Source organism: Vanacampus margaritifer, chromosome 3, assembly GCF_051991255.1.
Source record: "Vanacampus margaritifer isolate UIUO_Vmar chromosome 3, RoL_Vmar_1.0, whole genome shotgun sequence".
Lineage (NCBI taxonomy): Eukaryota > Metazoa > Chordata > Actinopteri > Syngnathiformes > Syngnathidae > Vanacampus > Vanacampus margaritifer.
Window position 1 is genome coordinate 16463199 of NC_135434.1, and position 26689 is coordinate 16489887.

Sequence of the window (26689 nt, forward strand, 5' to 3'; positions counted from 1 at the left end):
GGAGCTGTTAAACTCTCTTTGATCAGTCTGGAAAACTCCTTCTCCTCCTACACTACAGTAATGGGGAATCGAAACTGACCCTTATGGGCTTTCGGACAAAGTGCTTGTGTTTGTAAACAGATGCATAAATTACACTCTGTAGTAGCTCACAGACATGCACAGCCATTGGGGTCTGAGTGTATAATTTCAGAATCTGTCGAGCTTCCCAAGTCTCTGGTTAAACATTCCGGAAATACCAACCTGGTGATCCATCTTCGGCCAACAAGCCAATAAGTTGCTTCCTGTTCTCTTTACACACGAGAACATGTGGATCAGCTGGAAGTTTCAGCTCCATCCGTCATCTGGCTTTTATGTTTAGCTTTCAAACAAGAAACAAATAATATTCTTCTCTCAAAAGAAAACTACACTACCTTGTTATTCTTAGTGGTGATTGCTCTTATGACATTTGAGTTTAATATTCCCTACACAGCGGTTTTATTTAAAGTCCATGAATGCTAAATACTTTTCATGCACACAATATGTTCTATGCAGCGAGACAGACAGTTAACAGATGAGATGTTTTGTTATGACCTTTAGGGTACATTTATTGTTTTCTCCTTTTCTTCTATAAAACTGGAATAAACAAAAATATAAATACAGTACAACATTAGTAGTAACAGCAGTAGTTGTATTAGTAGTGTTGAAAATGTCTGACTAACATGTTGTTGTTGTTGTTGTTTTTTTTTTTTAGCTATCTTAGCAATAGCATACACCTAGTACACATAAATAAAGTACACATACACCTTAAAATGCATTTTTGCATTGTTTAGACCATAGGTGTTAAACTCCAGTCCTGAAGGGCTACAGTCCTGCAGGTTTTGGAGGTTTTCCTCTTCCAACACAAGCTGATTCCAATCAGCAGGATCGTTATCAGGCTTATGCAGAGCTTGCTGATGAACTGATCATATATCAGCTGTGTTGAAGATGGGAAACATCCAAAACCTGCAGGACTCCAGCCCTCGAGGACCGGAGTTTGACACCTATGGTTTAAAACATGAAATACATAATAAAGCATGCTTTCTGCATTTGGAATTTATTACACAACAAGAAGTACACTAACAGTTATCTTAGGTAGCAAAACTCAGGGCCGCTAGAATAAGATGCTAACAAATGCTAAAATCTTAAATGATTCATTCTTAACACATCTTCAGCAATATTTGCATTGCCAAAAATATACTAATTGACTTATTAAAACAGAAAAAATATGCTATTGACCACAGTCACAGCTTAACCCTAACCCAAAGCATATGGACTGCTTCCCTTGTGCTAACATCCCACACTTTATACACCTCCAAATCATAACAATTCACTATCCTTGTGCTAACTCGCTACACTGCTTGCCTCCTGTGACTCTCATACTTAACCTGATACTTGATGCTTATGAACCATGGCTGATATAATCATAGCAGAGCCCGTGTGGCTGTGTTGCCAGCACATTATCAGATGGAGTAAATCAGTTTATGGATTAATCAAATGCAGTCCCTCTGTCTTAATACTGTACTCCTCCTTTTTCTCTCTCTTGGCTCTCCATAACATTACACTCAGCTGGCCAATTTTCTGTGCACTCAGGTATGGCTCCACATCAACACTTTGTTAATAAGTCTGCGATGTGTTCACACCGTATTTGACCCCAGGTCATCTGATTGAATCAGTTCCGCAGTGTGGCACTGATAGCTGTTGCGAAAAACTGCTGGTGTTTGAGGTGTGGCAGAGTTCTTTAAGTGTTGTGATGCTCGGGAGACACATTTGGGTCTGCACTGACTTGAAGCACGTGTCTCGAACAGCCACACAATCAAAGAGGCTGCAAGTTAAGTCTCAAAGGAGTCATGCCTCCGGTAACCTTTACTTTCATTGAGGTGTGTATTCTCATGAGAGAGAATTTCTAAATATGAACAACATTTATGAACGTCAACTTTCCGACCGACTCAGTAGGCAGTATTTTTTTCTTCATTAATGCATTATAAAGGTTAAATCAGTCATCACCTCAAATCCCTTCAGATGAAGTATAAATAAATAACACAAATACACGAGGAAGGGAAAGCAGTATCAAACATGCAGCTAGCCAATTAAGCATTTCTGTAGGCTCCATCCATAGATAATGAAGGAAGCGGGAGCTGGTGGGAATTTGTATGACAGGCTTTTCTTCCCCTTTCACACTCCTTCCCACTCCCACCAGCAACAACAAGACCTCTTGGTCTTCTGTAAATAGCAATAAGACAAATTAGTGTCAAATAAAACGTGACCAGGCTCATAATAGACTCAGAATTTCTATAGCTTGCATTTATAACCTTTGACCCTCCTCTCAGCAGACTTCAGCTGTATGATACAACAAATACAGTGAAGATGTGTTATTCAGATACACTATTACTTACAGTACAGCTATGTCCACTAGAGTGTCTTTGGTGTGCCGGTTTGAGGAATACACGAATACTGGTTAAGACAAAGTGAAGCGATGGATACAATAAGGCAGCAGGAGCCGAGGAGATAAAACAAGTGTGAGAGGGGGGAGGAGTCCAGAGCGGGAGAGATGAATAACTGTGTGACAGGTGGAATGAAAAAGCTGCAGAGGGTTTTCGAAGAAGTGTGGTTATAGGGTGGGTGTGTGGTGTGGCGTAGCTTTGTGTTTGGGTCATACATCACGCTAATACAGCAGGAGGACATAGCCCGGCTAGCACAGCGCTATGCAGAGCAGGGGTTGAAAAATGTGCTGTGCTTGCAAACCTGCTCAGTCTGATTGAAACCCACCACTCAGGGGCTACATTTACTCACGCCCCCTCCCAAGTACTCCTTATAAATCTTCCATTGCCCTGTATATTCTCACTGGTAATCCCCCAAAGCAGACACATAGGCGCATCTTAATGGTGCTCCACCATGTACATGCCAGCATACTGCTTGGCTCAGGCCAACATTTACATGCAGCGACATGGTGAGTGAGGTGCGACTCGTTCAATTAAACTCCCATCAGATCACCAATTTGTAAGTGTTTAATTGCTGAAAGGCGCCGATGAAGATGTGAGAGTAGTTAGCACCCAGATATGCGTACTCTCTATCAAACTGTCAGATAGGCGTCATGTTTATTAATGTGATAATAGTTGAGAGCAGCCCAATATTCCAAACACTTAAGATACTCATATTACCTCACTGACACTATCAATTGTCAGTAGATTATTATATTTTCTTTGAATTTATATTTAATATTTAAGCATGTGCTCTTGTTGCGTTTAATGACTACAGAATTATAGGCATACTTGATATGAATCCTAAATAAGAAAGCTGTATGATCATGTGACTCTTTTTCCTATACATTTTTACTGTTCTTAGTTGATGCAATAACCGCCATTTAACTCTCTGAGCTCCAAAAGTTCTCAGTGACATAATATATTATATATATATTTTTTTTAATAAAATTAACTCAATCACTGCAGTGCAGCCAAGTGGATGAAGCGGGGGTGACAAATTATTCATAAGAAAGTCATCTTTCATGAGCTAAATTATCATACTCTTGCATTCAACTAACTGCCCCTCTGCGTAGTGGACAAAAAATTAAGTAACCAAATTGTCAAACCTTGCTTGAGTTGAAACATGATAACAGTAAAGCGTAAGTAGTCAGATAATTAAATGCCCAGTAGTGATTCTGAGCAAGATTCAGTGCATCGTTGCCATCGAGCTAATTGCACACAAAACGGAAAGGAAGTGACATTTTAAACTTGTTTCTCCTTATTGTTTTAATAAGTCCATATCCTCTAATTTTATCCTCTTACGTGTGAATACTGTACTTTCTAATTCCCTAATCCATCATGACAGCATACAAGTTTCCTTTGTGTGAATACATCATTAATGGACATGGACTACACAAAATTGATAAAGATTTGAAAAAATAAATTAATAATTTTCAAAAGCGTGTATCCCACATCAGGGTACGTTCAAGTTTGCAAACGTTCGCTAAACATTCGCCTAGCGTTTCATTGTTTTTTGAACATGTTCAAAATTTCCTTACAACAAGTAAGACCAACTGGCCATTTCCTAACTTGAAAATGTCTAACAAATGAAAAGCAACAAGTTAAAACCAATTGCAAATACTTTATTATTTTCCCTGTCACAATATTAAATTTAAAATCAACCAACAGCATACGTCCCTCATCTATTGTCACCAACTGTTGATGGAAGCGTTCAGATTGGGAAGTAGGAAGGGCAAGTCATCCACTACACACACAATTGTTTAAAAATAAAATTAAATAAATGAAAACTTGATATAACTTCCGAGCCAGGCAGGTTCAATTGGTATTCAGTCATACTCAACCGACTATAACATTTCAGTCCTATATATGTGTGTGTGTGTGTGTAATTGGATGCGGTTAGAGGTCTGAGAGTTTGCCACTTGGTGATCAGCGCGGAGGCTGTGCTGCTTAGCATTATTATTATTATTATTATCACCATTCACCTCAAGAGAGCAAGACTACAAACATGCCATTTGCTCCAGTCTTACCTCTGGGCTAATTAATTAATGTTGAAGGCCATCTGATGAGCACACCAACAAACACACACACATAGGATACAACTTCATCATCACGTTTTGGCCAGAGTGCATTTTGAATAGAGCCATCACTGATGGCAACATCCCTTCAATATGAGGGGGCCCACAGGGGACACCAAATCCTCCTCAGAAGTAGATTGGACTGCCGTCACTAATAAAGCGCTTGTCGATAAAATGGGTGCTTTGAGGTATTGTTGGGTCGAGGTGGAGCCTGCTATTGACTTGGATGCTATTTTCATGAACTTCCTGTTTGTTTCTTTGGCATTGTTCATTACAGTTCAAAGGCTGGTGTGGGCCAACTTGAAATGAGGATTTCATGGGGTACAAGAGGCCCCTCAGGCAGTGAACTGGTACTTTGGAGCCTTTTGCTGTTTGACAGGGCAGCTATAATTGCTCCTTGGAGGCTGTCAGCATCATCAAAACGAATCCTTTTTGAGCTTGCTGTGCTTTAAAAATGGTGGAAGTGCCGCACGGGAGGCAGCAAAGCAAGGAAGACGTTTATTCGTTTGATGCTACTAATTTTTAGATTTGTCGACAGTCTTCCTTCGGTCTTATGAGGCTTCATAATCGCTTGCCTCTTTACTGCTATGTACTTTTCCCCCTTAGCGGACCATTTTATTGGCTCAAAATCAATTTTCTTGTCATTTTTGTCAATTGTGGAAAACTGAAAAACACGAGGAGGTGTGGCCAAGCCCCAGGGTCCCTGTGGGCCCATCCAAAGACTGTCTGGCAGTTTGTGGCTGGATGCACAAATGGCCAGGCTGCTTTTACGTTCACTTGAAAACTGTATAGAAGGTGTTTCTCAATACTGCTTGAGTGCTATGCTGTGCTGGGTCACCGGCGGGACTTGTTTTTTTTTTTTGGGGGGTGGGGGTAGCTTTTTAAGAACAACATGCTTGGAAAAGCCATAGTCACATCTGCTTCTGAACTGGATGGTACAGCATCATCCAAGAAGGGTTTTCCTTGAGGCTGTGATTAATGAACATCTGTAATTGACCAGGGTGTCAGAAACCACTTGCTTTTGAGTGTGTAGCGTCAATGGATGTGGGTTCAAGATTGGAGGGCATAGGCTACTACAGAAACTGTGTGCATCATCTGCGCCTGCGTCTTTGTGAGACCTCTGGATTGATGGCTGTGAAACCTTTCCACCTCTTTCGTCTGACCGCCACTTAATCTCTGCCACACCAAACAAGATCATATCAATTTGTAATTAACTTGCCATCACCACCTTGTGTAATGCAGCTATACATAGTATATATAATTCATTAGTATAGCAAGCCCTTCATGCTCTACTGGAGCCAGATTACTTTCCATAAACAGTAGCGTCCGTCTCCTTGGGTGCGACCCAGTTGTTGACCCATGAAGAACTCTTGACCCATGCTGCCATGTCCTCTCGACTGGGTGCCAGTGACTCTCTGGATTTTGACCGACAGGCAGCCAAAGAGAGACAGACTGAGTTTGACCCAGACACACTGGAATGTAAATAAGGAGATCGACAGAGATTATACTGCCTGCTTTTTAAAATAGCCCTGCTCCCTGTCCAAGCCACGCCCCCTTGAGAGGTCAAAGATGAGGGTATTTTTTTTCTTTACATGCCATTTCTTTGGACCTGATGTTTTCAGAAGCACGTTTCTTTTTTTGTTTCGTTTTACGAGGTACAGTATATTTAGTGCAGGGCTCAAACAGAGTGCATTGGTGAAAGATGGGCCTGATCTTAGCCCTCCTTCATATGTGCATTCCCGAGCCGGCTGCCTCTCTCTACCCTCCCTTTCGACTCCTTATCCTTTCATTCTGTTTCTGTCCTCCCCACTGCCTCACCTCCCTCGCTCCAACATGGCCACATGGAAATTATTCATAAATGGAAAGGGATGAAAAGTCTTGAGTTCATTGGCTCTTTTTCAAACTCTATCTATTCAAGACAGGGAGACAACACAGTAACAACTGGAGCGCACATTTTTTCACTTTATTAAAAGGTTATTTGTTATTAAGGCAGCATAAGAGTGTATTTTCTTTGCTTGCAGTACTTTTTTGTCTGTAGCTCTTTCTTCGCCTCCAACTTTTTGGGAGTTAACCACATATTTATTTATTGACTTAGGTATATGGAATCACAATGCAAGGCATCACGGGTGGTTACCTAGGGTGACCAGACGTTTCGGATTATCCGAGGTAGTCCCGGTTTTGAGCTTTGTGTCACGGGTTCGGGTGGATTTGCCAGCCCCATTGTTTTGTTTTTACCCAGGTCTCGTCCTGGCGTCTTGTATTATTATTATTTCTTTAGTCAAGCCAATTGTTTGGCCCATGTGTATGTCAATCACACAGTTGTCATAGCGATTCATACGATTAATCTAACTACATCTAATTGCTAACAGGTGTGTTTTCCTCATTCCGGAACTAGAACTACTTTCAGCTTTCGTGTGTAAGAATCACAGGAAATGTTAGCCTAATGCTGTGGTCACAGGTCAGACCCAACCCAAGCCGAGCTTTTCTGGTGGCATCTTTCCAATGTTACAATTCAGGACTGACACGAGGTAAACTGCACAGCCAGATTTCAATAGTTGCCGGGACTGATCAAAAAAGTTGGATAATGGTGAGACCTGTTTAGCTAGCGCTGTCAAATAAAGATAACATTTAGCATTAGCATTACACAACCACCGCTCAACAGATTGACTAGTGAATAATTTTTTTTCTATTATAAATAGTTCCTGATTCTAATTTATTGCATATTTAATGTTCAGCAAAATTACATACATTTGATAAAGTGCTGTTATTTTCCTTAAATATTTTCTCCTCAAGAATTCAATTGAGAATGTTAGATTCTGTCTATCCATCTGTTCTGGACCATTTTTCAATTATTGAGTAATGTGGTGTGATTTATTGTTCACTGAATTTTTATGACTAACATTGATTTTTGAACTGAAATAACAGTATAATTCATTGAGGCAAGTCATCTAAACCTTCTTAATGGAACGTAGGGTTGAAATATTATAACAGTGGTGCGTATAATTGCCCTTCCAAAATTGCTCCATTCATGTTGTTGAGACAGAAGGAAAGGAGGGAGATTTGTCTTCCTCGTTGTCTTTTCCCTTTCACTTATCTCTTTTGTTTTCAGTTGGTTTTATAGATGAGAAACAGCTCTCCATTCTCTTCTCAAGCGAAACTAAGTGCTGCTGCGACTCTCTAAACTGTCAGCTCCAAATTGGCAGCCTGACCTTTTTTTTCATTTTGGAGGTGTCTTTACAAAGGCATACCTCTACCATGTGGAAAGAAATGCAATTAAGAGGTGACATAAACACTGAGCACCCGTTGTAGTCATCTCTTGGTAGAAGGAGAAGGGCATTGCGGGTGTTCAGAGGACATGGCAGCTGCCATTGTGACGTGCATACATAGATTGTGGTCTATTAATTGGGCTTTGCAAAGGTGAAGAGCAGACAGTGGAGAATGTGACCCAGTTTCAATTAATAAGCTTTGACCTTGACAAGAGAGCCCTGCTAACATTGTTGTCGTTGGTGTTGCATTGCGTGACCTGACGCTTTTGTTGAATGAATGAATCCCCTAATTTCTTGCACACTGTACATTATTGTAAGTCTTTCACTTGCTGCTGTTCAGGCAGAAAATCAAATTGAGAATTTTGTGGTTAATGGTTTCGCTCTCATTCATGCATTAACACATAATGGACTTGGGTATATCCAACAGATATTTCATTAATTACTCTCCGCAACATACTGTAACTGTACCTTGCTGCTTTTAAGTTTAGAATAAGAAGCCTATTAAAACATCTACTGAAGGAGAATGGGTATTTAATTGGCATTTAAGGTGGCTGACATTTGGAGCAGCCCATTGAATCTGGCCCAAAGTCCAAAAGGTGTTGTGAAGAGCTGTGCAATTATTGTGGTCTCCCCAGGCAACGGGCTTATTACGCAGAGAGGACGACTCCGCGTGCTGCCCCATGCGCACATCACAGACATTCATACTACTTACTTAAAGACCTCTACAATATTTTGTCCTATAATTAATTATCATTTACCCAATATACACCCTAAACCTGACATATTTGCAGATTTTAGTTGACATTTTGTTATTATTGTTTTCATCTTTGAGACTATTGTTTATAAGCCACGGTTCATCGTCTTTACACGTCTTTTGTGTGCTGTGTTTATCGCGGGACGTTAACACGCCGTTCTATCACCTCTTCAACAAAACACTCGGAGAGCGCTTGAGTCAAATCAATCTGCTTGGTTAGCTTTATAAAAAGCCCTGCACAAGGCTCCGTTAACCATGTTTGTACAGTAGATGAATGGGTCTTTGGCCCTCTCCTTGGGGGTTGTTTAGCTTTCAAACCCCTGACAGAGGCAAAGAGACTCCCTTTGGGAAACATGAGGCACTTCAGGTTGAATGAAATTCTCCCTGTATTCTCCAAAGCTCTCTTCATCTGCAGGCCCAGGGGGAAAAAGCAGCTGAAACGTTTTTTAAAATAGGATGCTTAATCCAGCAGCACTTGAATGAAGGATAGTAGCGTGTGAAGGTTTTTTTTCCTCTCCCCCACCCAAGAGAGAAAACACTTGAAAAGAGGCCAGCGTAATGAGCCATCACTGGATGATATTAGAAAGTTTATGTATAAAACAGCTCTAGAAGTTTAGGCTGAGTGCAAGATGCTATCGTAATGCCACAACATGATAAATGATGCAGGAAGGATAATATTGGGGCGACTCGTTAGGAAATATTCAGCACAAAGATATTCTTTGGCACAGAGAACCGACAAATGTGAATAAAAATATACAACTTTGACCTTAGTTCAAGACGAATAAAATGCACTTTGAGGCTACAGGTAAACAAAGTTTACGCTAGAAAGATATCATCTGGTCATATTTCATAATTATCACAGTAAGCATGATTTAATGGTCACCCTTGGCTGCATTGTAGTTGAGTAATAGAGCATCAGTCACACGCAGACAGTGGCTTCTAATGATAAGGTATGAGAGTAAATCCTCCCACACGTTCGTGTGACCCAGGGCTATTGGCTCAGTAAATGATGCTGGTGGGGTTGTCTACAATGATGGGGGTCATCACTCCATAGAGAGCATGATAGGTGAGTCATATGGCCTGGCAATATGGTTGTGGTTGTGGGAGGCTTTGACCTTTTCACAAACCTTTATCACAGAAACCTACTTCCTGTTTATATTGTGCGTTTTCATAACACAATTTCAATTCACGGGCTTGTGCTTAGCGTGTAAGGTTGAAAATAAAGCTTTTGTTTCATCCCCCTTTTTCTGTAGTTAAAATTACAATCGTCATTTATCGCATGGCTTGAATTGTTAATAGTTGTACAATAAAGTTTTCATACTCTTTTTAACATAAAAGTGGAAAAAAATGTTAAACTAATAAAAATATGGCTGCATCTTTTAGTCATTGATACAGTAATATAATAACAATTATTATTATTATCATTAAATTGAGTTCAAATTAAAAAGATGTGCTGTACTGTAAAAAAACGAGTGTGATATTGATTTGTGTTGAGGCCATTTTTTTGCCACTAGATAGCATCATTGCAATTGTAAGACGTTGTTTTTTTTTCATATTAGGGGCTATCTAAACTTAAACATTTAGTAACTTGTGAAATTCTGCACATTTTTAAAATTGTAAAATACAATTTGACCCCCGCCTCCACAAATATGTACATTATTATTAAATTTATTACTGCTAAATTTTGACGTTGACGTGTCTGCTGCATTGCGACTGGAATTCCCCCAGTACAGGCTTTCCAAGTGTGGGGCGGTCAAAATTAGCGCACTCATTTTGACACCCCTAATATATATTAGAGTTGAGTATATTTATCTTCATTATGTGAATAATAGATGCACATTTCATGTGTTAAAATATTTGAAGTTGTGCATAAAGGAATGTCCAATTATAACTAAACCTTGTGAAAATAATATACCAAAACAACATTGCGACCCCTTTACAACTCAACACGAGGAACAGCAGCTTTTTGCCCGTGTTCATTTGCAAAATATTTTTCCACCCTTTGGCACAGAGAAATCATTAGCACCAAAGAAGAGTTTAGTATTCTTTTTGGTGCTGTCCCTGACATGGAGTGGTCCTCAGCTTGTGTTGCTAATAGTGTCTCGGCCTGCGGCTGCTCAGTCACCACTTCAATGAGAGCTTTCTCTAAGCAGGACCATCTCTCTGCTGCAGCTGCTGCCCTGCTAACTCTCTTGCCTTGGGAGAGAAATACGACACGACAGAGCATCCATAGTATTCTCTTGCCCCACCCCTATGTCTTTGGCTTCTTTACTCCACACATAGTTTCACATCCAATTTGCCCATCGCCCAGTGACACCCATTCCCTAAGATCCCCAGCTTCTGTGGGATTGCTCCCCCCGCCCCCAGTGATTGTGTGCCTGTGTGTGTACGCTGTTATTGATCATCTGTGACTCTGGGCTGTTGCTGCTGCCGTTATCACTGCAGTGTGCCGGTGCTAGGGCATGCACAGAGTTTTTTTTTGCTGTGTCTTTGCTGTAGCAACTTAAACAGATTACCCCTACTTGTTTGGAATGATATCTTCATGATTTAAAGATCTAAGAACAGTAGGGGAGATTACCACTTGTGGGTGATTATTACTTTTTCTATTTATCAGATTTTGAATTTCTATCCTTTTTTCAAAAACAGGACATTATTTGAAATTGACGGCGCATAAACACAAATTAATTATGATTTGGTTACTCGTTTGATTCAGTTACTCGTCTGTAACGTAAGGAAAATTGGCCAAAAAAAAGAAAATATTTTTTTAACATTTGTTTTAAAACAAAGCTAATCAGCACCTAATCGGTAATAGCCAAGATTATGAAGAAAAAGTCAGTACCCAGAACCCATGAAGTTGAGGTGTGTTTTCACTTGTGGAGGCAGCACTTCATCTCCAATTTGCCAATTTACTTGTCAATTTATGGTGGATCCATGCAAGTGACTTGTGACGCGGACATGTCGGCAAATGGAAATAACCCCCTGCCCAGACTTCAACAACTTTTCCAAACATTAGAGTAAGTATTGGTTATCAGAAGCTGATCCTGACAGTGCTGTTAGCGAATGCTAATCTGTGCTAACACCACAGGTCAGCTGTCTATCTGTAAACTCTGACATGATGAAATGCTAATGCTTCTGTGGAATCCTTCAAAATAGGTAAACGTCAGTTCTGTATTTCCATTTGTGGCATGGCACTGCAAAATTTAGAATGTGTGGTTGGTTGTGCAAAAAAGTGTGCAAGCATTTCAGAGACTTTCCTATTTGTCTTTAAACAATCTGTAGGCCCATTTTTCATATGTGCCCCTTTAAGATGGATCACATTACAGGTAGTCTTGTATGAATGGGTGCAGTGCTCTTTTTTTCTTTCGCTCGTTCGTTCATTCCTTCCTTCCTTCCTTTTCGATAAGATGTGAGCAAAATTCTATGCTTTGCCATGCGTCTGCCCTTCAATTCACATATGGCTACACACAGACATGTCTACACTCATACAGTAGAACTGTGCCACTCTCAAAGGCATCGTTCCTCCGTGGCCACCGTGATTAATTACTTTTAGCAAAGCAAACAGAGTCTTTCTTGTCTGGATCACGCTCTTCCCCATCTGAGTGCGAACTCCTGTCACCAGCAATTGCCAGACTCTGTGTAGTATGAAATGAGCCACTTTCACCTCTCTCTGGTCCTAAGCTAGCCAGAGCTTCAATTTTCTACACTTATGCTTCTGCTCTCTTGGGTTTTGTGTTGAGATGTTATTCTTCCGTCTGACCCTTTTCTCCCTCTGACACCTTCTTGTCCAAAGCAGTCATAACTGTTAAAAAAAAAAAAATATGATCATATCATCAGGTTTTAAATCGTAAGCCACATATAACAAAATTGTGTTTTTAATGCGAAATTTAATGCATTCTGTAACAAGAGTTAAGTGAGCTCAGCCAGGCTCATTGATTACTTCGACGGGAATTTTTAACTTGATAATTTGTCATTTTAATCGACTAGATGAAAAAAAAAATCAGAATTTTTCTGCTATTTTTGACCGTATGCAGCCATTTTGACATTTTTGAAAATTTTGAAATTTCAATTAACCGTATAGCACTGCTACTAATAACACATTTGTTTTTTCTGGGTGATTTTTTTGGGACCAAATAGATGTTTAGGGGCTGTTATTCATATTAAAAATGGTCATTGAATTTTCATGCCAATCTTGACTCTGTGCCATCCTTATCAATTTCTTGAAAATTGCGACATTTTGATGGAGGATACGACCACATAAAACAATATTTGTTTTGTGATTCCCAACACTTTCCCAACGCTTTCCTATACACTCTCAAAAATAGTTTTATATTTACTGCCATTCTAAATTTTCCAAGAATAGTATACATTTCACAATCATTATTTATAATTAGAACCCCTGTATGGCTCAAATGTAGGGTGACGTCCCTTAACAACGTCTCTCAAAACTTGAGTAAAATTTTAAAATAGCGGCACACGCTCTAAAATGATGGGAAGAATCTGAAAATAGATTTTTGTTGTTTTTCCATCTATTTGATTGAAATGGCAACTGGTCTGGTTAGAAATTCCAAGCTTTTGCCGAACGGGACGGACTAATGGTCATATTCACGCCATGTTATGACTCAACAGGTCATTGAATCACACCGCATGCATGGAGCTCGATATCAAAGCCAGAAAATTAGAGTTAACTCGATTAGAAGGCGGATACAATTAATGATGCACGGCGATGGCCAAAGAACGCTGAGGGAACTTGCTGTTTAATGAGCTAACACAGAGCCTGTGCAGATGTGCTACACAAGCAGTTAGTGTTATCAGAGGCAAGCAACTCCCTTCTGTAGATCTGTGCCAATTAGCTGTATTATGGGACTTGACGATCATGATTACAGTCGAAATCGAAATGGTGCTTGTTGCTAAAATTTGCATTAGTGCTGTTGTTAAAGTATGTAACATGCTTGTCCTTTTTTTCTGGATGTGACATATCACTCTTGTAAATTGCGCTACACTGTTGAGCCCAGCTGCCCAAGTGACCAATAATTCTCAGCAGGGTTTGAGAAGCTTTGAGACTTGGCATCATTAATGAGGAAATTCTACACTAGTCCACAATAATTGTACTTTTTGCTTCTGGTTGAGATATTTCCCTTGCGGGCCAAAGTACTGGAGCGTGTCATATATATGATAAGTAGAGGCGCCTGTCTACATTGGATTCATTGCGCACTTAAATTGGTGCAGCATTGACTTCATATAGCAGTGAGGTGGAGAGGGAATTAGTGAAATATGAACCCCCATCGAGTGTGTTGTGAATTAAAGTGCATTTATCTTGGCCTGTCTTGGGAGATGTCAGTATTCACAAGCATATCTAAGCAGTGGCACAGCTTCCCCAGTAAAATGATTCTGCTGGTGAATTGGGAGGCAGGAATGAAAAACAGGTCATACTCGATAAAGAGCTATGATAGCTCAGATGGCAGAAGACATGTGCAGCCAATGAGGATGGAATAACAAGTGACATTGGTCTGTTTCCTTCATGTGCTGAACACTTGTCGTATACTCACCTTTTTCTTCCTGCTTTAGACCTCATTCTCTCATTTGACCCTCTGTGCTACTTTTCTAGTTTCTTTCCACACATTGTCCTATCTTCTCAGCAGTTCTTTCTTTATCTAGGGTTCAGTTTGCATTTACCCAACCATGACTCCACACTTGCAGAATAAAAAACAGCGAGCCTTATGCCAGGCTTTTCATTAGCACTCCCAATAACGGCAAACTGGGACTCTTTTGAAGTGTTGCAGAGTAGCACAGGAGAAGCCACTGTCAGGTCAGCCACACTGCTGACTCTTGTTTGATGAGGCAACTCCCCGCTTGGGCCAAACCGAACTAATGAAACCAACACAAGTGCTGACATTGACAGGTGGCTCTTCCTACTGAGCCACTATTTGAGAAGGTAATGACTTTGCAGACTTTCACTGTTTAGGGTGTTCAAACTTCAACCAGCACCAAAATCCTGGACAAGCTCTATCTATCTATCTAGCTAGCTAGCTAACCACCCACCCATCCATCCATCCATCCTGGGTGTGGGTGGGGTCTCACCCACTTAGCAGATTTGTAGAACTGAGATTTGAACAGAATTTTCATATTTGAGTGAGAATAAATCATAGCTTATTGCTGCATGTACTAGTGGCACAGGAATATTAGAATGGCAAGGCATGTGACACATTACGTATAAGGGGGGCAAGCAGTGTCATGCTAGCGCGCTCTTCGCGAACGACACCTGAGAATGTTTAGCCAATTAATCAGCATTACCATAGATGAATCTGTTAAGCAATCAGGTTTTAAAGCCCATCTAGGCAGTGTATCAACGCATACACTCCCAGGTTATCTTAGCTCTAGCTAGCTTGTACAACAGAACATGAATGTATTTAAAACTTTACCAAAAGTGGAAAAAAAAAAAAACCTGGGTTCTGCCGTTGGCCAGTATACTGCGAGGGATGCTGGAGGTTAAAGTAAGTTATTTTAATGTAAAAGGGAAAACCTTTCCGTAGATTGATGTGGCTGCCTTGGCGCATCAGCCGCATACATTATTGGTACACTCAAGTGCACTCCATTTACCATTAAGATCAAATTGGATTTTTCATATTTTTAAGTGTGGTGTGTTCTTCAGCAAAACAAAGTACAATAAATTAGTAACCCATTTGAGTTAATTCGGGATTCGCTCCTTAAATGGTAAATGAATAGTGAATGCAGATTTTGGGTGTGCATCTATCTATATTGTTGCACTTATGCCTAACAGTTCTAAGATTGTTGGTGAAATACAAATGAAATGAACTCAAGCAAAGAATTGTAATTTTCTTTTTCTGATTTAAGTAGAAATGTAAATGCCGAATAAGATAATCTAAAGGAAGAGTAGTTCCCGGAGATAATGATCTATATTTGACCAAAAACATTTATATTCATCAATCTGAATAACGATCAATGTGTTCTGATGGCAGTGTGGAGTGTCATATTTGGAGGGGGTGTGGGATACAGGGTCAATACGACATGACTACCAATCTTAATGCCTAACGGTGGTTCATGAGTTTCCATGTTGATAGCATGTGTCTCCATCCAGTGTTTACTAAGAGGAGGGTATTTTTCAGCCATGCTCGAGCTGACCGTCAAAACCAATTAAGTGAGTACAAATGAAGATTGAGGATGTGTTGCCTGAGGCCAGGCGAGTACAGTGTCAGGGCCAAGCAGTCTTTTCTGTCGTCACAGTGAGAATAAACGAATCAGTGACGCTTATGGTCAAGTCAGTATAGTATACATAATACGTTTTTTTCCCCCCCTTCACACCTGGATAACGTTCTCCTGCGAGTCTGGCAGCGAATTTCTATTAAAGTTTCATGTCTCGCCTTTATCTGGTTGAGGTTGAAAGCTCTACTGCAGCCTAAAGTTTGTTCTTTTTCAGGTTCACCAGCTGGCCTTGACTGATTAAAGCTACTTTGCTTGATTAATGCCCACTCTAGCTGATAACCAGCCCATGTAGCTTTGGGATTGGTGGGCAAGGCTCAAGCTAAGTGGAACCAGGGAACAAATTAAAAGGGGCATGGAAATCTGGTTAACTCTTTGACCTCCCCCCTAGTCTCGTACCCCCAGACTCTTAAGATGCTAATAAGAATGCAAGTATGCTAGCTCCATTCATGTGACAAATCGAGCTATAAATCACCATGGTAAAGTTTGACATGTTTTTTTTTTTTTTTTAACTTTAGAATTAATGTGTTATACTTTAAAGGCGTATTGCTGTTTTATCTGCTGATTTATCTCTTTTCCATTGTTGTATTTCCTATGTGCAACCATCAGTTATGGTGGACAGTCATGTGGAAGAAAGAAAATTGAATTCCTTCTACCAAACAGTGGATTGTGAAAGAGTATCACTGACTGACCTCACACCTTGTCTTTTTTGTGATTTTTCATCTGTTAGTGATAAATGAGCAATATCGATTTTGCCTTTGTCTCACTTTGACTGTCTAAATTCACGTCGACCAAATGGCACGTTCACAATCAAAGCCCTGACCTTCTTCAAATGTTTGTTATTTGGTAATTATTTTTGGAGAGCGTCCCGGGAGGCACATGGTACAGGCACAGTGAATACTGAGCGTTCAGCTCACATTCCACATACGTAACCATGACCTTTTCCAATCTGAAGTCTTGCGCTAACTGCCAGTTTGATGAGAGCCAGCTAATCGAAGCCTGGTCGCCTTGAGAGAGTTACCTCCATGTCTCTCACACTCAGATCTCTACTAAGAATGCTGGCTTTTACCTGGCTCTTTTTGTCACCTCTTCACAGAATAATGAAACATTTACCCTTTAATTGCCAGCTCCACAAAGAATGATCGGTTTAATTTGCCCTCATTAAAGCTGTCTAATCTAATGGGCTCATTAAGGGCCATGAATGGAACCACAATCAGTGGCCTGGACAACTCCCTCAGGGAGGAATACATCAATGGATCATAAATATTTTATTGTGTCTACAGATTGTAAGGTGCCTCAATTTGATGTGCATAAGTGCTTAACATGCACCTGTAATGTTGTGACATAAAATCAGTTTTGTCTCAAACAAGCATCCCCAATATGATGGTGTGTACATCATAACTAAATAAGTGTTTTTTTGTTTTTTTAACTTAATAGCAATTTCTTCGGCAATTAATCTCAATATCCATATTTTGGTACTATTTGGAGTGTTGACTTAATACATTTATTTTGTCTTACTTCAAAACAATAATTGTTATTGCTTTTTTCAGTGGCTCATAATAGCAACATATTTTCTTAACAGAATGAGGAAAATGAATGAATATATATAAATAATGGTATTACTCCCGTTAAGCGTCCAATGAAAGCACTCTCATAAAAATCACTATGCTGGTTTCATTCTTTGGGGAGGTTATCTGCTTGGTGTCTGGGGATTTATATATTGGCTTACAAATGCACCACTATAGCACAAAGATGAAAGTTTCAGTTTTGGCTCAATAAAAAGGAAGCTTCTGACCAGTGACCACAAACCTCTACTCCTTTTGGGAAAGAGATCAGTACCTGCAGGAAGGTGGATAGAAAGTCAGAGATTTGGCTTGAGAAATAGATTTAATTATGATCTGGATAAATTGTGGCATTCATTCTGTCACATTGAATGGCAGGAGGCCAAAAGCAGCAATCGCTCCTTTTTCACTTTTTACTAGGATTCTCCTAGCTAATTTGTTATGGTCAACTGTGTTCATTCGATATTAAATGAATAGTTGACATCTTGCGTACAGTGTTAATTCAATCTGCCACTTAGATGTGCACTGGACAGTGGAAAGTGCATCTCTGAAACCTTTTTTTTCTGGGTCACTTTGGACACTAGGGAACTGTACCTTTTGGTTACCAAGCCAAGAAATTGAAGTAAAGCAAGGTTAGCAATGTCTTTGTTCAGTTGGATCATTAGTGTGGATCCGAAAGTAAATTTGTTGCACCTGAGTGGATTTTTGACAATGTATTGACATTTCCTTCAGCTCTTGTGTGTGTGGGTGTGTGCAAACAATTTGTAAGCTGTGCTACCAATTTGATGGTCTGTTGTGTGTTCCATTATGATGCTGGCAGGGGTTCCATTTACTGCATATTTTCCTCACTGGTACCAACTGCCCTGTTGGTTGTCAGAAACCATCTGATGAAGGTGAATGCTAAACAAACCATAACAGTTGACAATTGAGGTTCTATACAACATTAATTGGGGTCCGTATTTACTCTGGTTATCACCAGCCGGGTAACCACAAGTACACAAACTAGCCATAAGCTGCCTATTGCATGCCAGGGATTCTGGTGTATATTTAGACAAGACAGAACTGTAGTTTTGATTTTACAAATCCATTTGTGACAGGTGACAGATATTATTCCAAAATAGACGTTGCAGGCTACGTGGCAAATTGTGTAGACAAAATTATTTGGACACACATACAAATGTGTTGTTGGGCAAGAAAAATTGAATCACATCATATTCATTCTTTATCTGACCAATATATTGCTGCATTACTGTGCCCCAGTGCACAGAGCAGGGTTAATAAAGGAATAGTCGCTATGGTTTGTTGTGTAATATCTTTTTTGCCCTGACCTCAACCCGATCAAACATCTTTAGGATGGGCTTAAACAGATTACGAACAAAACCCCCTCTCAGGTCCAAAGTCATTGACCTGACCTCTGACAATACAAATGTTCTTCTGGATGAATTGACAAAATTTCCCAAAGATACACTCTATCAGGGGTCACTGATAGCTACTTCTTGCCTACTGATTAGTGCGAAGGGATACCATGTATTATAGCATTCTGCTCTATGCCAAAACACGTAATGTTGATCATTATTCATCTTTTTAAAGGTTTTTGACACTGAGGGATAAACAAGCGTGAATACTTACAGATTTGCTTTTAGCGCTGAGGACACCACTGCGGCTGTAGTCTGCTCAAGATGAGCCTAAGAAGTCAGCGAGGACATGTGCTGAGGCATTAATCTGTTAATAGAAAAGAAGCCTCTAACAGCTTGTCTTGCGTGAAACTACCAAACATAATCTTGTCAACTTTCTGTTCAGCTGCTCAAACTGTGGGCTTTATATTAAACAACAGTGCTATCACTAAAGAAATTGTATCCGTGTTTAATTGTGCGTTGTAAAATGGAATGGGGAGCATATGTGACTGTGCTATGTTTTTTTTTTTTAAACAGATGCACACAAAATATGATGGCTTCCCACAGTGTGTAGTACCGTGTACCGTAGTGAATTACTTCTCTTTTTTTGCATCACTTCCCTCTTCCTCCTAAGCATAAAGACATGAATATTAAAAGTACATCAAACAAGCATTCATAAAATATTAAAAGGCTTGAGAAACAAGAAAAGCTTTTATCCTCCTTCTTATTCGTATAGCTTCTTGAGGCTTTCGCTCTCCTTCTCTGTAATACACAAGCACATAAACATCCATGAATTTTACCCACGGGTGACAAACCTTCATGACTGCCATGAACACATTGATACATAAAACAGGCATGGCTGAGAGGCAGGGCGGCTCAATATCTTTCAGTATAAAGAGCTGCTGCATTATCAAGAGTCTCGTATGGTGGATGTTCCCCAGCACAAAATGCACAACACATGCATTTTAGGAAGCCCCAATAATCTGTGGGGATTGGGCCCTCAGAGACTCGTTCTCTAAATTTGCATGCAGTTTGAGGAGATTGTTTTTGGCCGTAGGACCTGAATATCACCGATCAAAGGGCAAAGCTCTCCTCCTGTGCTGCTTCTCTCTGTCTGGCCAGGAGCTAGCTGTGCTAATCGCCGTAGAAACACCTCGAAGCTGATGTGTTTTTAGAAAAGATCCTGTTAAGCAAAAATTCAAAGAGAAGGTTGTGCAAGGCTAATATTTCGCTCCCCCACTTTAATTCTTGATTGCAATAACATAACCAGTCTGTCGGTGGTATTTAAGCAGCTTTGTTCTTTTATTCTATTTAGGTGATTTTCCACTGCAGGAAGTCAGAGTAGTTGCCAGATGGCTCTAACATTTACTGGAAGGCCGCTTGTGAGGTAAATTCAAAGTGTGCCAAAATGAGGACAATGTGGAGGAGGCAGCAAAAGAGCAAAGTGAAGCATAACAAACTGCAACGCCCCAATCTTGGTTCCCTGCTTTGTTGTTTTTTGGGTCTTCTATATGTCAACCTTCTTGGACATTTTTTTTTTACAACGTATCATCAGCTCCACATGTTCAGGGGCCACTTAACTAGAATGACCATATTTTGATTTCCATAAAAAGCGGACACTCGGCCAGGCCTCGAGATACTTAAATGACCAGTTTACTTTACTCAAAGATGTTATACACTATAACTATTTCAACGTATGTCTCCTCTGTATGGGTAGAAAATAAAACAAAAAAACACAAATCTCTCTCACAAGTCTTACTTGACAAATTAATAAATAATAACATAATGTTCTAAATCAGGGTTGCTCAACACAAGGATCGAACCTGCACCATGTTCACATCTCTGGTGTTCTACCAGTGAGCTAAAATTCTGGGCTGCTAATGAGTGCAGCACCTTATTATAAAGTTAAGGAAGTGAGGTCTTACTAACAATTAGGTAGCCTAACTTTTTCTTTAAAAATTTTTTTTTTGAATATATAATAAAACACACACACACACACACAACCTGCCTTTTTTCCAACATTACTCCCCTCGCGATTGACTTGGGAGCCGTCCACGGTGGGTACTCTAAATAAGAATTATTTAACATGCTGCTGAGAATTATTTACCATGCATAAAAATGTCACCCGGGTCTTACCAAGGAACTTGGAAAGTTTGCAAATTAACTCTCACCTCGTATAGAATTTTTGTGTTTTTTTTGTGTCCATATGAGCATTGAGATCTCCAGTCGGCACCGAAGCATACATGCCTGCTTTTCTCATTGTTACCTTATGAGTGCCCTCAGCTCCAATAGTCGTGTCCACGTCAGTAACAACATGCCTACCAGTTTTTCTCATTTGTCGTGCAAAGCATCAGTCAAATTCAGCACATGCTAACTGGTCTTGTGAAAAACAATGAAAACGGGACAAAAAAGTGGACATGTCTAGGCAAAAGAGGACATTTGGTCGCCTTCGAAGTACAGAACCTGCACCTGATTGGGTTATTTTTTAACAGCCTTCTGCTATGGAATACAGTATCACATTTTCAGTTCACTTACACTTCATTTTGCAGTTTTCAGTCCTTCTTCCCAAATTCATATTCACGTATTGTAATGTAACTTAATTCAAAGCAATCTATGTTTCATGAAAAGGGCTGCTTGAATTGACTTGTTGGATTATGCCAAAGTGGAAGTTATATTGTGTGTGTGCGTGCTTGTCAGTGGAGCGGCATGATAGTTGAATGCAGTGGGAGATTAATGAAAGAAAAAGCAAATCTTACTCCGCTATCCGACACATTGATTATGTCATATTTGTGGCGGCTGTTTCACGTATGCGTTCATTCTTGTGCTTGTGTTTGCAATATTTTAATACACTCTGTTTTGGAATCCTATTTAACTGTCTGTAGCAGAGCGCGGTGTAAACGAAAAGGATGCCAATTTTTGTTGAAGCAAGCCTTACTTGATGCATCTTTTTTTCTCTCGCCGCTTGAGAGAATAAAGGCAGAGACCTCTCGGAGCGCATATTGTAAGCTAAATCTAATCAAAGAGAGAAGTGCTTCTAAATGTCTTTTGTTCCCCTGGGCGGAACATTTGTTGCCCTCCCTGCTCTCCCCAGTGTGTCCTGCCCAAACTCCTCCACCACAAGATGCAATTATTATTGAGCGGCTATAGCCTGTCCGGCGCTCCCGACATATAATAACAGCATTAGGACAAAGATTAATGCTCTTGCTGTTTTCAATGGACTTGTGATGCAAGTGGAGGGATATCTAACTGTTTAGGAGGCAGCAGTTATGGAGAAATTGGTAGTCAGTGGGCAGCGGGAGTGGGAGGAGGTACGAGGATGGAAGCAAAATTAATTACTGGTCTCTATAAATTCAATGTCATGTCTCATTTTCGTTAATCCCCTTGGCCCCTTTCACTCTCAGGCTTTCTAACTTTCTAACAGAGAAGCTTGTAAAGACTAATGGAAAAGTGTTCCTCGATGCTAATAGCAAATTAGCCATTGTGTCACTTTTGGCGCTGTTGGATTGATGGACATTACCAGATTGTTGGCTGGTCCACTGTCACCACAAGAAAAGCTCAAACACCTAAAAACACCCAAAAGGGAAAACTCTGGACATGGTTCGATTCTTACGGCGTTATGAACAGCCCATTGCTCATTTTCCTCACGCTTTACTGCTGTAACTGTGTGCTTCCAGCACTTTTTACAAAGACAGTTTGCTGGCTTTTGCTAGGATTTAGTGGTTTGGCTTGAAATGAGCGAGCTGGATGAAGTTCAGTTTCTCTGTGCTACTGTTGGGTAAACTCGATTAGAATCCTGTATAAAGACCCACTTGGCCAAGGACATAAACTTGTTTCTGCTGGTAAGTTAATGAAGCAATGTGATCCCTCAAAAATCAGCACTATTTTATGTAAAATTTTCCACAACACGAGCTGCAAATCCTGTCATAACTCCAAAAGTGTGCCATGAACATGTCACGCCTTGGTTTTCTCATAAAACTGATATATTTTGACGTAATATCAAAGCAAGGGTCGGAGTTGGGCATATTATTTTGATAAATGAGATCATAAAGCTAACCAATTAAATTGCATTGCTTTTTGGGCAAATCCTGTACAGTTCTAATGAAAACAAGAGATGATTCCATCATAATGTAGGCCTACAGTATACTGTTACAGAAAGATGCAGCTTGTCAAGCGGTTTATGTGCTATTGAATTATTATTCTGTCAACACTGTGACTAAATGAAAAATGCAAGTAATTTCTGTCGGATTCAAGAACCAAATCAAATATCCTAGTTTATGGCACTGGTAAACTCCTGAGGTGAAAAATACAGAATGTGCGACACGTTGCTCTTAGAAAGGGAATGTTCACTCTTAGTTTTTTTTATGGACATTTTTCATTGAAGCATCGGTCTTTCTCCCTTTCCTCCCAACTTTCTTTTGTGTAACACAGCCAGTTTTGTCGCTGTATGGTTATGCGCCTGTCCTTGCTACAGAGAGAGAGAAAGAAAAAAAGCACATTTACAAAGCTTAAATAACAATTGTTTCCGAGAAAGCAGCCAGCCTAAGTGGAACACATGCATTTATGTTAAATTTATAATCTAATTAAAAGGAACAAAAAGCCCAGTGATGACGGCCGGTGTAATAAAAGTTGAACAAAAGGGTTACAGACGCCTGATAACTGCTAATGTATGTACAAAATGGTGTGCAATGGGTGTAATGGGTAAAATTAAGGTGAGGAGATTTTCAAAATTTAAAATGGGACACTGGAATTTTGCTGAAAACCACATATGCAATAAATTCTTACCAGCAAGTATTTATAACAAATGTAATCGTTAATTAATCTGGTGACCGGTTGTTGTGTTATTACTTAACTCTTTGACTGCCAAAAACGTTAAATAACGTTTAGTAAAATCCTATGGAGGAGTGCCAAAGACGTTAAAAGACGTTTGTTTCAAAACAGAGGTGAAACTAACCATTTTCTATTGTTGATTACTGAAAAACGGAATAAGGTAGAAACAAAAAAAAATTTCTGATGAAAGATGAGAGTCCAATCTTTCATTTGGTAGTATGTGTGTTTCCATAGTCCAAACACATAATTTTCTGTGGACCTTGAAAGATCAGTCAAAATGCTTAAATCGACTGGCACCCACGGCATCCCTTTTCTGAAAACGCCTGGCAGTCAAAGAGTTAAGCTAATGCTAAATGCTTTCTTGGTTGACAGTTCAACAATGTGAATGTGAGAGAGAATAGGAAGGAATTTAACAGTTAAATTAATTTGAATTGTTTACCGTATGAATCCAAATGACCACCGTGTAATTGACATACACATGGTTTAAACAATTGGCTTACTTGACTGGACTAAAACAATTTAAAAATGGGATGATCTACTTAAAAATGACAAAACAGCAGGGCTGGTGAAATTCGCTCAAAATAGGACCGCCCCGAATAAAATGAGACTGTCTCCTTTAAAACTGGACATCTGCTCAACCTAGGTGAAACGAAAGTTTACAGTATTGCCTGCCATGACTTAAATTTGTTACTTTTCCTCTCTCAACAGGCATACTTCCGACAGGGTGTTGCCCTTCAGTACCTTGGTCGCCATGCCGACGCACTGGCCGCATTTGCCTCCGGGCTGGCCCAAGACCCCAAGAGCCTTCAGCTACTTGTGGGCATGGTAGAAGCGGCCATGAAATCTCCTCTACGAGGTAAGAAACTCATTAGCATGTTGTTTATGTATGCAAGGAAATGTCAGTCGATGTCTCCATGTGCTGAAGGAACCTGTCGGTCCGTCTCGCCATCTCCATAGATTTTGTCCCACAAGTGCCAAAATGTCTCGGGTTATCCTCCTACTGTGTCAGTCAATAAGCATGTCTGGATGACTTTACCTGTCAGTATTTACCCATTGTGCGGGAAGGCCCGGCTCTATCTGTCTTACGACTGACTGGCGGTGTCATGTACTTACCCCCCCGTCTCTTAGGCCTGATGCCTGCAACTTCAGCGTATCTTATTGTCAGTCCGATTCCTCTCACAGATAGCCCGTTATCTTAATGAAGATCCAACGCTAATGCCATTGTGTGTGCCTGGCCCTGACAAAGCAGTTTCCCTAGAGCTGAGTGGATTTATAAATAGTGTGCTCAAGCCAAGATTGAAACTAAAATGTGTGCTTTCTGTTTATGCATCATTATCATCCAACTGCACTGACCTAACTGTGCATGAGTAATCAGCGTGTGGCAGCCTAATGAGGCTCTAAACAAACCTGGCAACGATTTCACTTCAGATGACCACTGCAGTGGAATTTAATATGCTTCAGATCTGCGTGGACTGAGTGCGTCGGCATCCTCTCTTCCAAATTCAACCGTAAATGGCAGCTGTGACTGTTTAACCATTCAAAATGATAACCAGTATATCAGTGGCACTGATTGACTTTGTTTACTAAAGGTATCGAAAGGATTAAGAGTGGAGTTCCCATTTGAGTGACGTCAAGTACACAACGCTCGTAACTGGAATCAAAACAAGAAAACAGTTTGGGTGCAAGCCCAAACGGAAGCATCATGGACAGTAATGAATCCTCCCTGTAGGGGGGACCAGGGCCTTTTAATCTCTTTAATTGTTTACCGTATTCCCCGCTTCTTGGCGCATCCCTCATCCAAGGTGTGTTGAAGAGATGTTCACTAGGTTGACGGATTAAGAGCAGTGATCCTCTCTGAGAAGCTGCCGGCGCACTGGGATTCTAATCAATGTTAGGGCGTAAACAGGGAGGATAACCAGCGTTAGTTGCCCAACGTCTGCTGATACCTGAAAGCACCATCCTGCCTTGTTAATCCCAGAACATTACTCATCCCATGCATATTGACTGCAATAAAAAAAACATTGAAACCTTGGGACTACATCCTTGAGAACCACTTAATTTAATGGAATATCTGAAACCAAACGGTGCCTCTTTTAAACATCAGTGAATGCCCTTAATGTAATAACTATAATTTATTCCTTTGGCTTGCAACAGATTTTTAATTGAACGTGAAAGTTGTATTTGTGCTTTAATCATTTCATCATTCATAGCAGTTGTAAGTGTAAACACAGCTACACTCTCCACTATGTTTTATCTAGGTTGTTTATATTTGGCCAAGAAAGAGCTGATTGGTTTTTTTTCTGGAAGGTTGTTTTGTGTTTTATATTTCTTTTGTCTTTCTGTAGATGTCGGAATGTTGTAGTTGGAGGCTTCCAAAAGCATAAAAAAAAACATGCATTCCTCCCAGCTTGAATCAGTGTCAATTATCAGCATTTTTCAAGGACACCATATGGGTCGAGTTGATCCACACTTTCTTGCTTTACCCTCACATGTACAGTATTTCCCACCAATTCACACAAATGTGTCATCTATGATTCAGCCCGATCAAGGGTTCTGCTCATTATACCAGATGCAAGCAGCTGTTATGATATCATGTGACTCATCCACTATTTTCTACAACAAAGAACTCTCACACAAGTGGAGAGTAGAGCGATCTCACCTCCTCTATGATCATTGTGGCAGATATTTTTTCCCCTCTTAAGTTGTCTCCATGCGGATCATAGAACGAGCTGTTGGCCATCACAGCTGTGTGACGAGTAGGACTATAATTGTGTGGATGTTTTGTTCAGAGCTAGAAATTGTGCAAAAAGCCCATTGACAGAAACAGTAAATGTTGTTTCCTCCTCAAATACACAAACCCAAATTCCAATGAATTTGGGACTTTGTGTAAAATAGAAACAAAACAAGAACTGATCACCTGCAGCTTGTATTTTGCAGTCAATCCATAACACTGCACATTACAGACCAAACCAGTAGGTGAATCATAATATGTTTGAATTATTGTCCTGCTTTTTTTCTCTTTTTTTTTATAAAAAAGTGTTGGAAATTTTGATATGTTTTTTTTTTATTTTTTAATCTGATTCATCAGTTAATTA

The 26689-nt window shown here is 40.0% G+C and overlaps 1 protein-coding gene across 3 annotated transcripts in view; it reads left to right on the plus strand.

The window, feature by feature from the left end:
* LOC144049219 (tetratricopeptide repeat protein 28-like) overlaps positions 1 to 26689 on the plus strand; it is a 199605-nt gene that overhangs the window by 95693 nt on the left and 77223 nt on the right. For all 3 annotated transcript variants that reach the window (XM_077561932.1, XM_077561933.1, XM_077561934.1), the window contains one exon: positions 24303 to 24450. In XM_077561932.1, coding sequence (XP_077418058.1) covers positions 24303 to 24450 — 148 coding nt within the window. The remainder of the gene's footprint in view (positions 1 to 24302; positions 24451 to 26689) is intronic.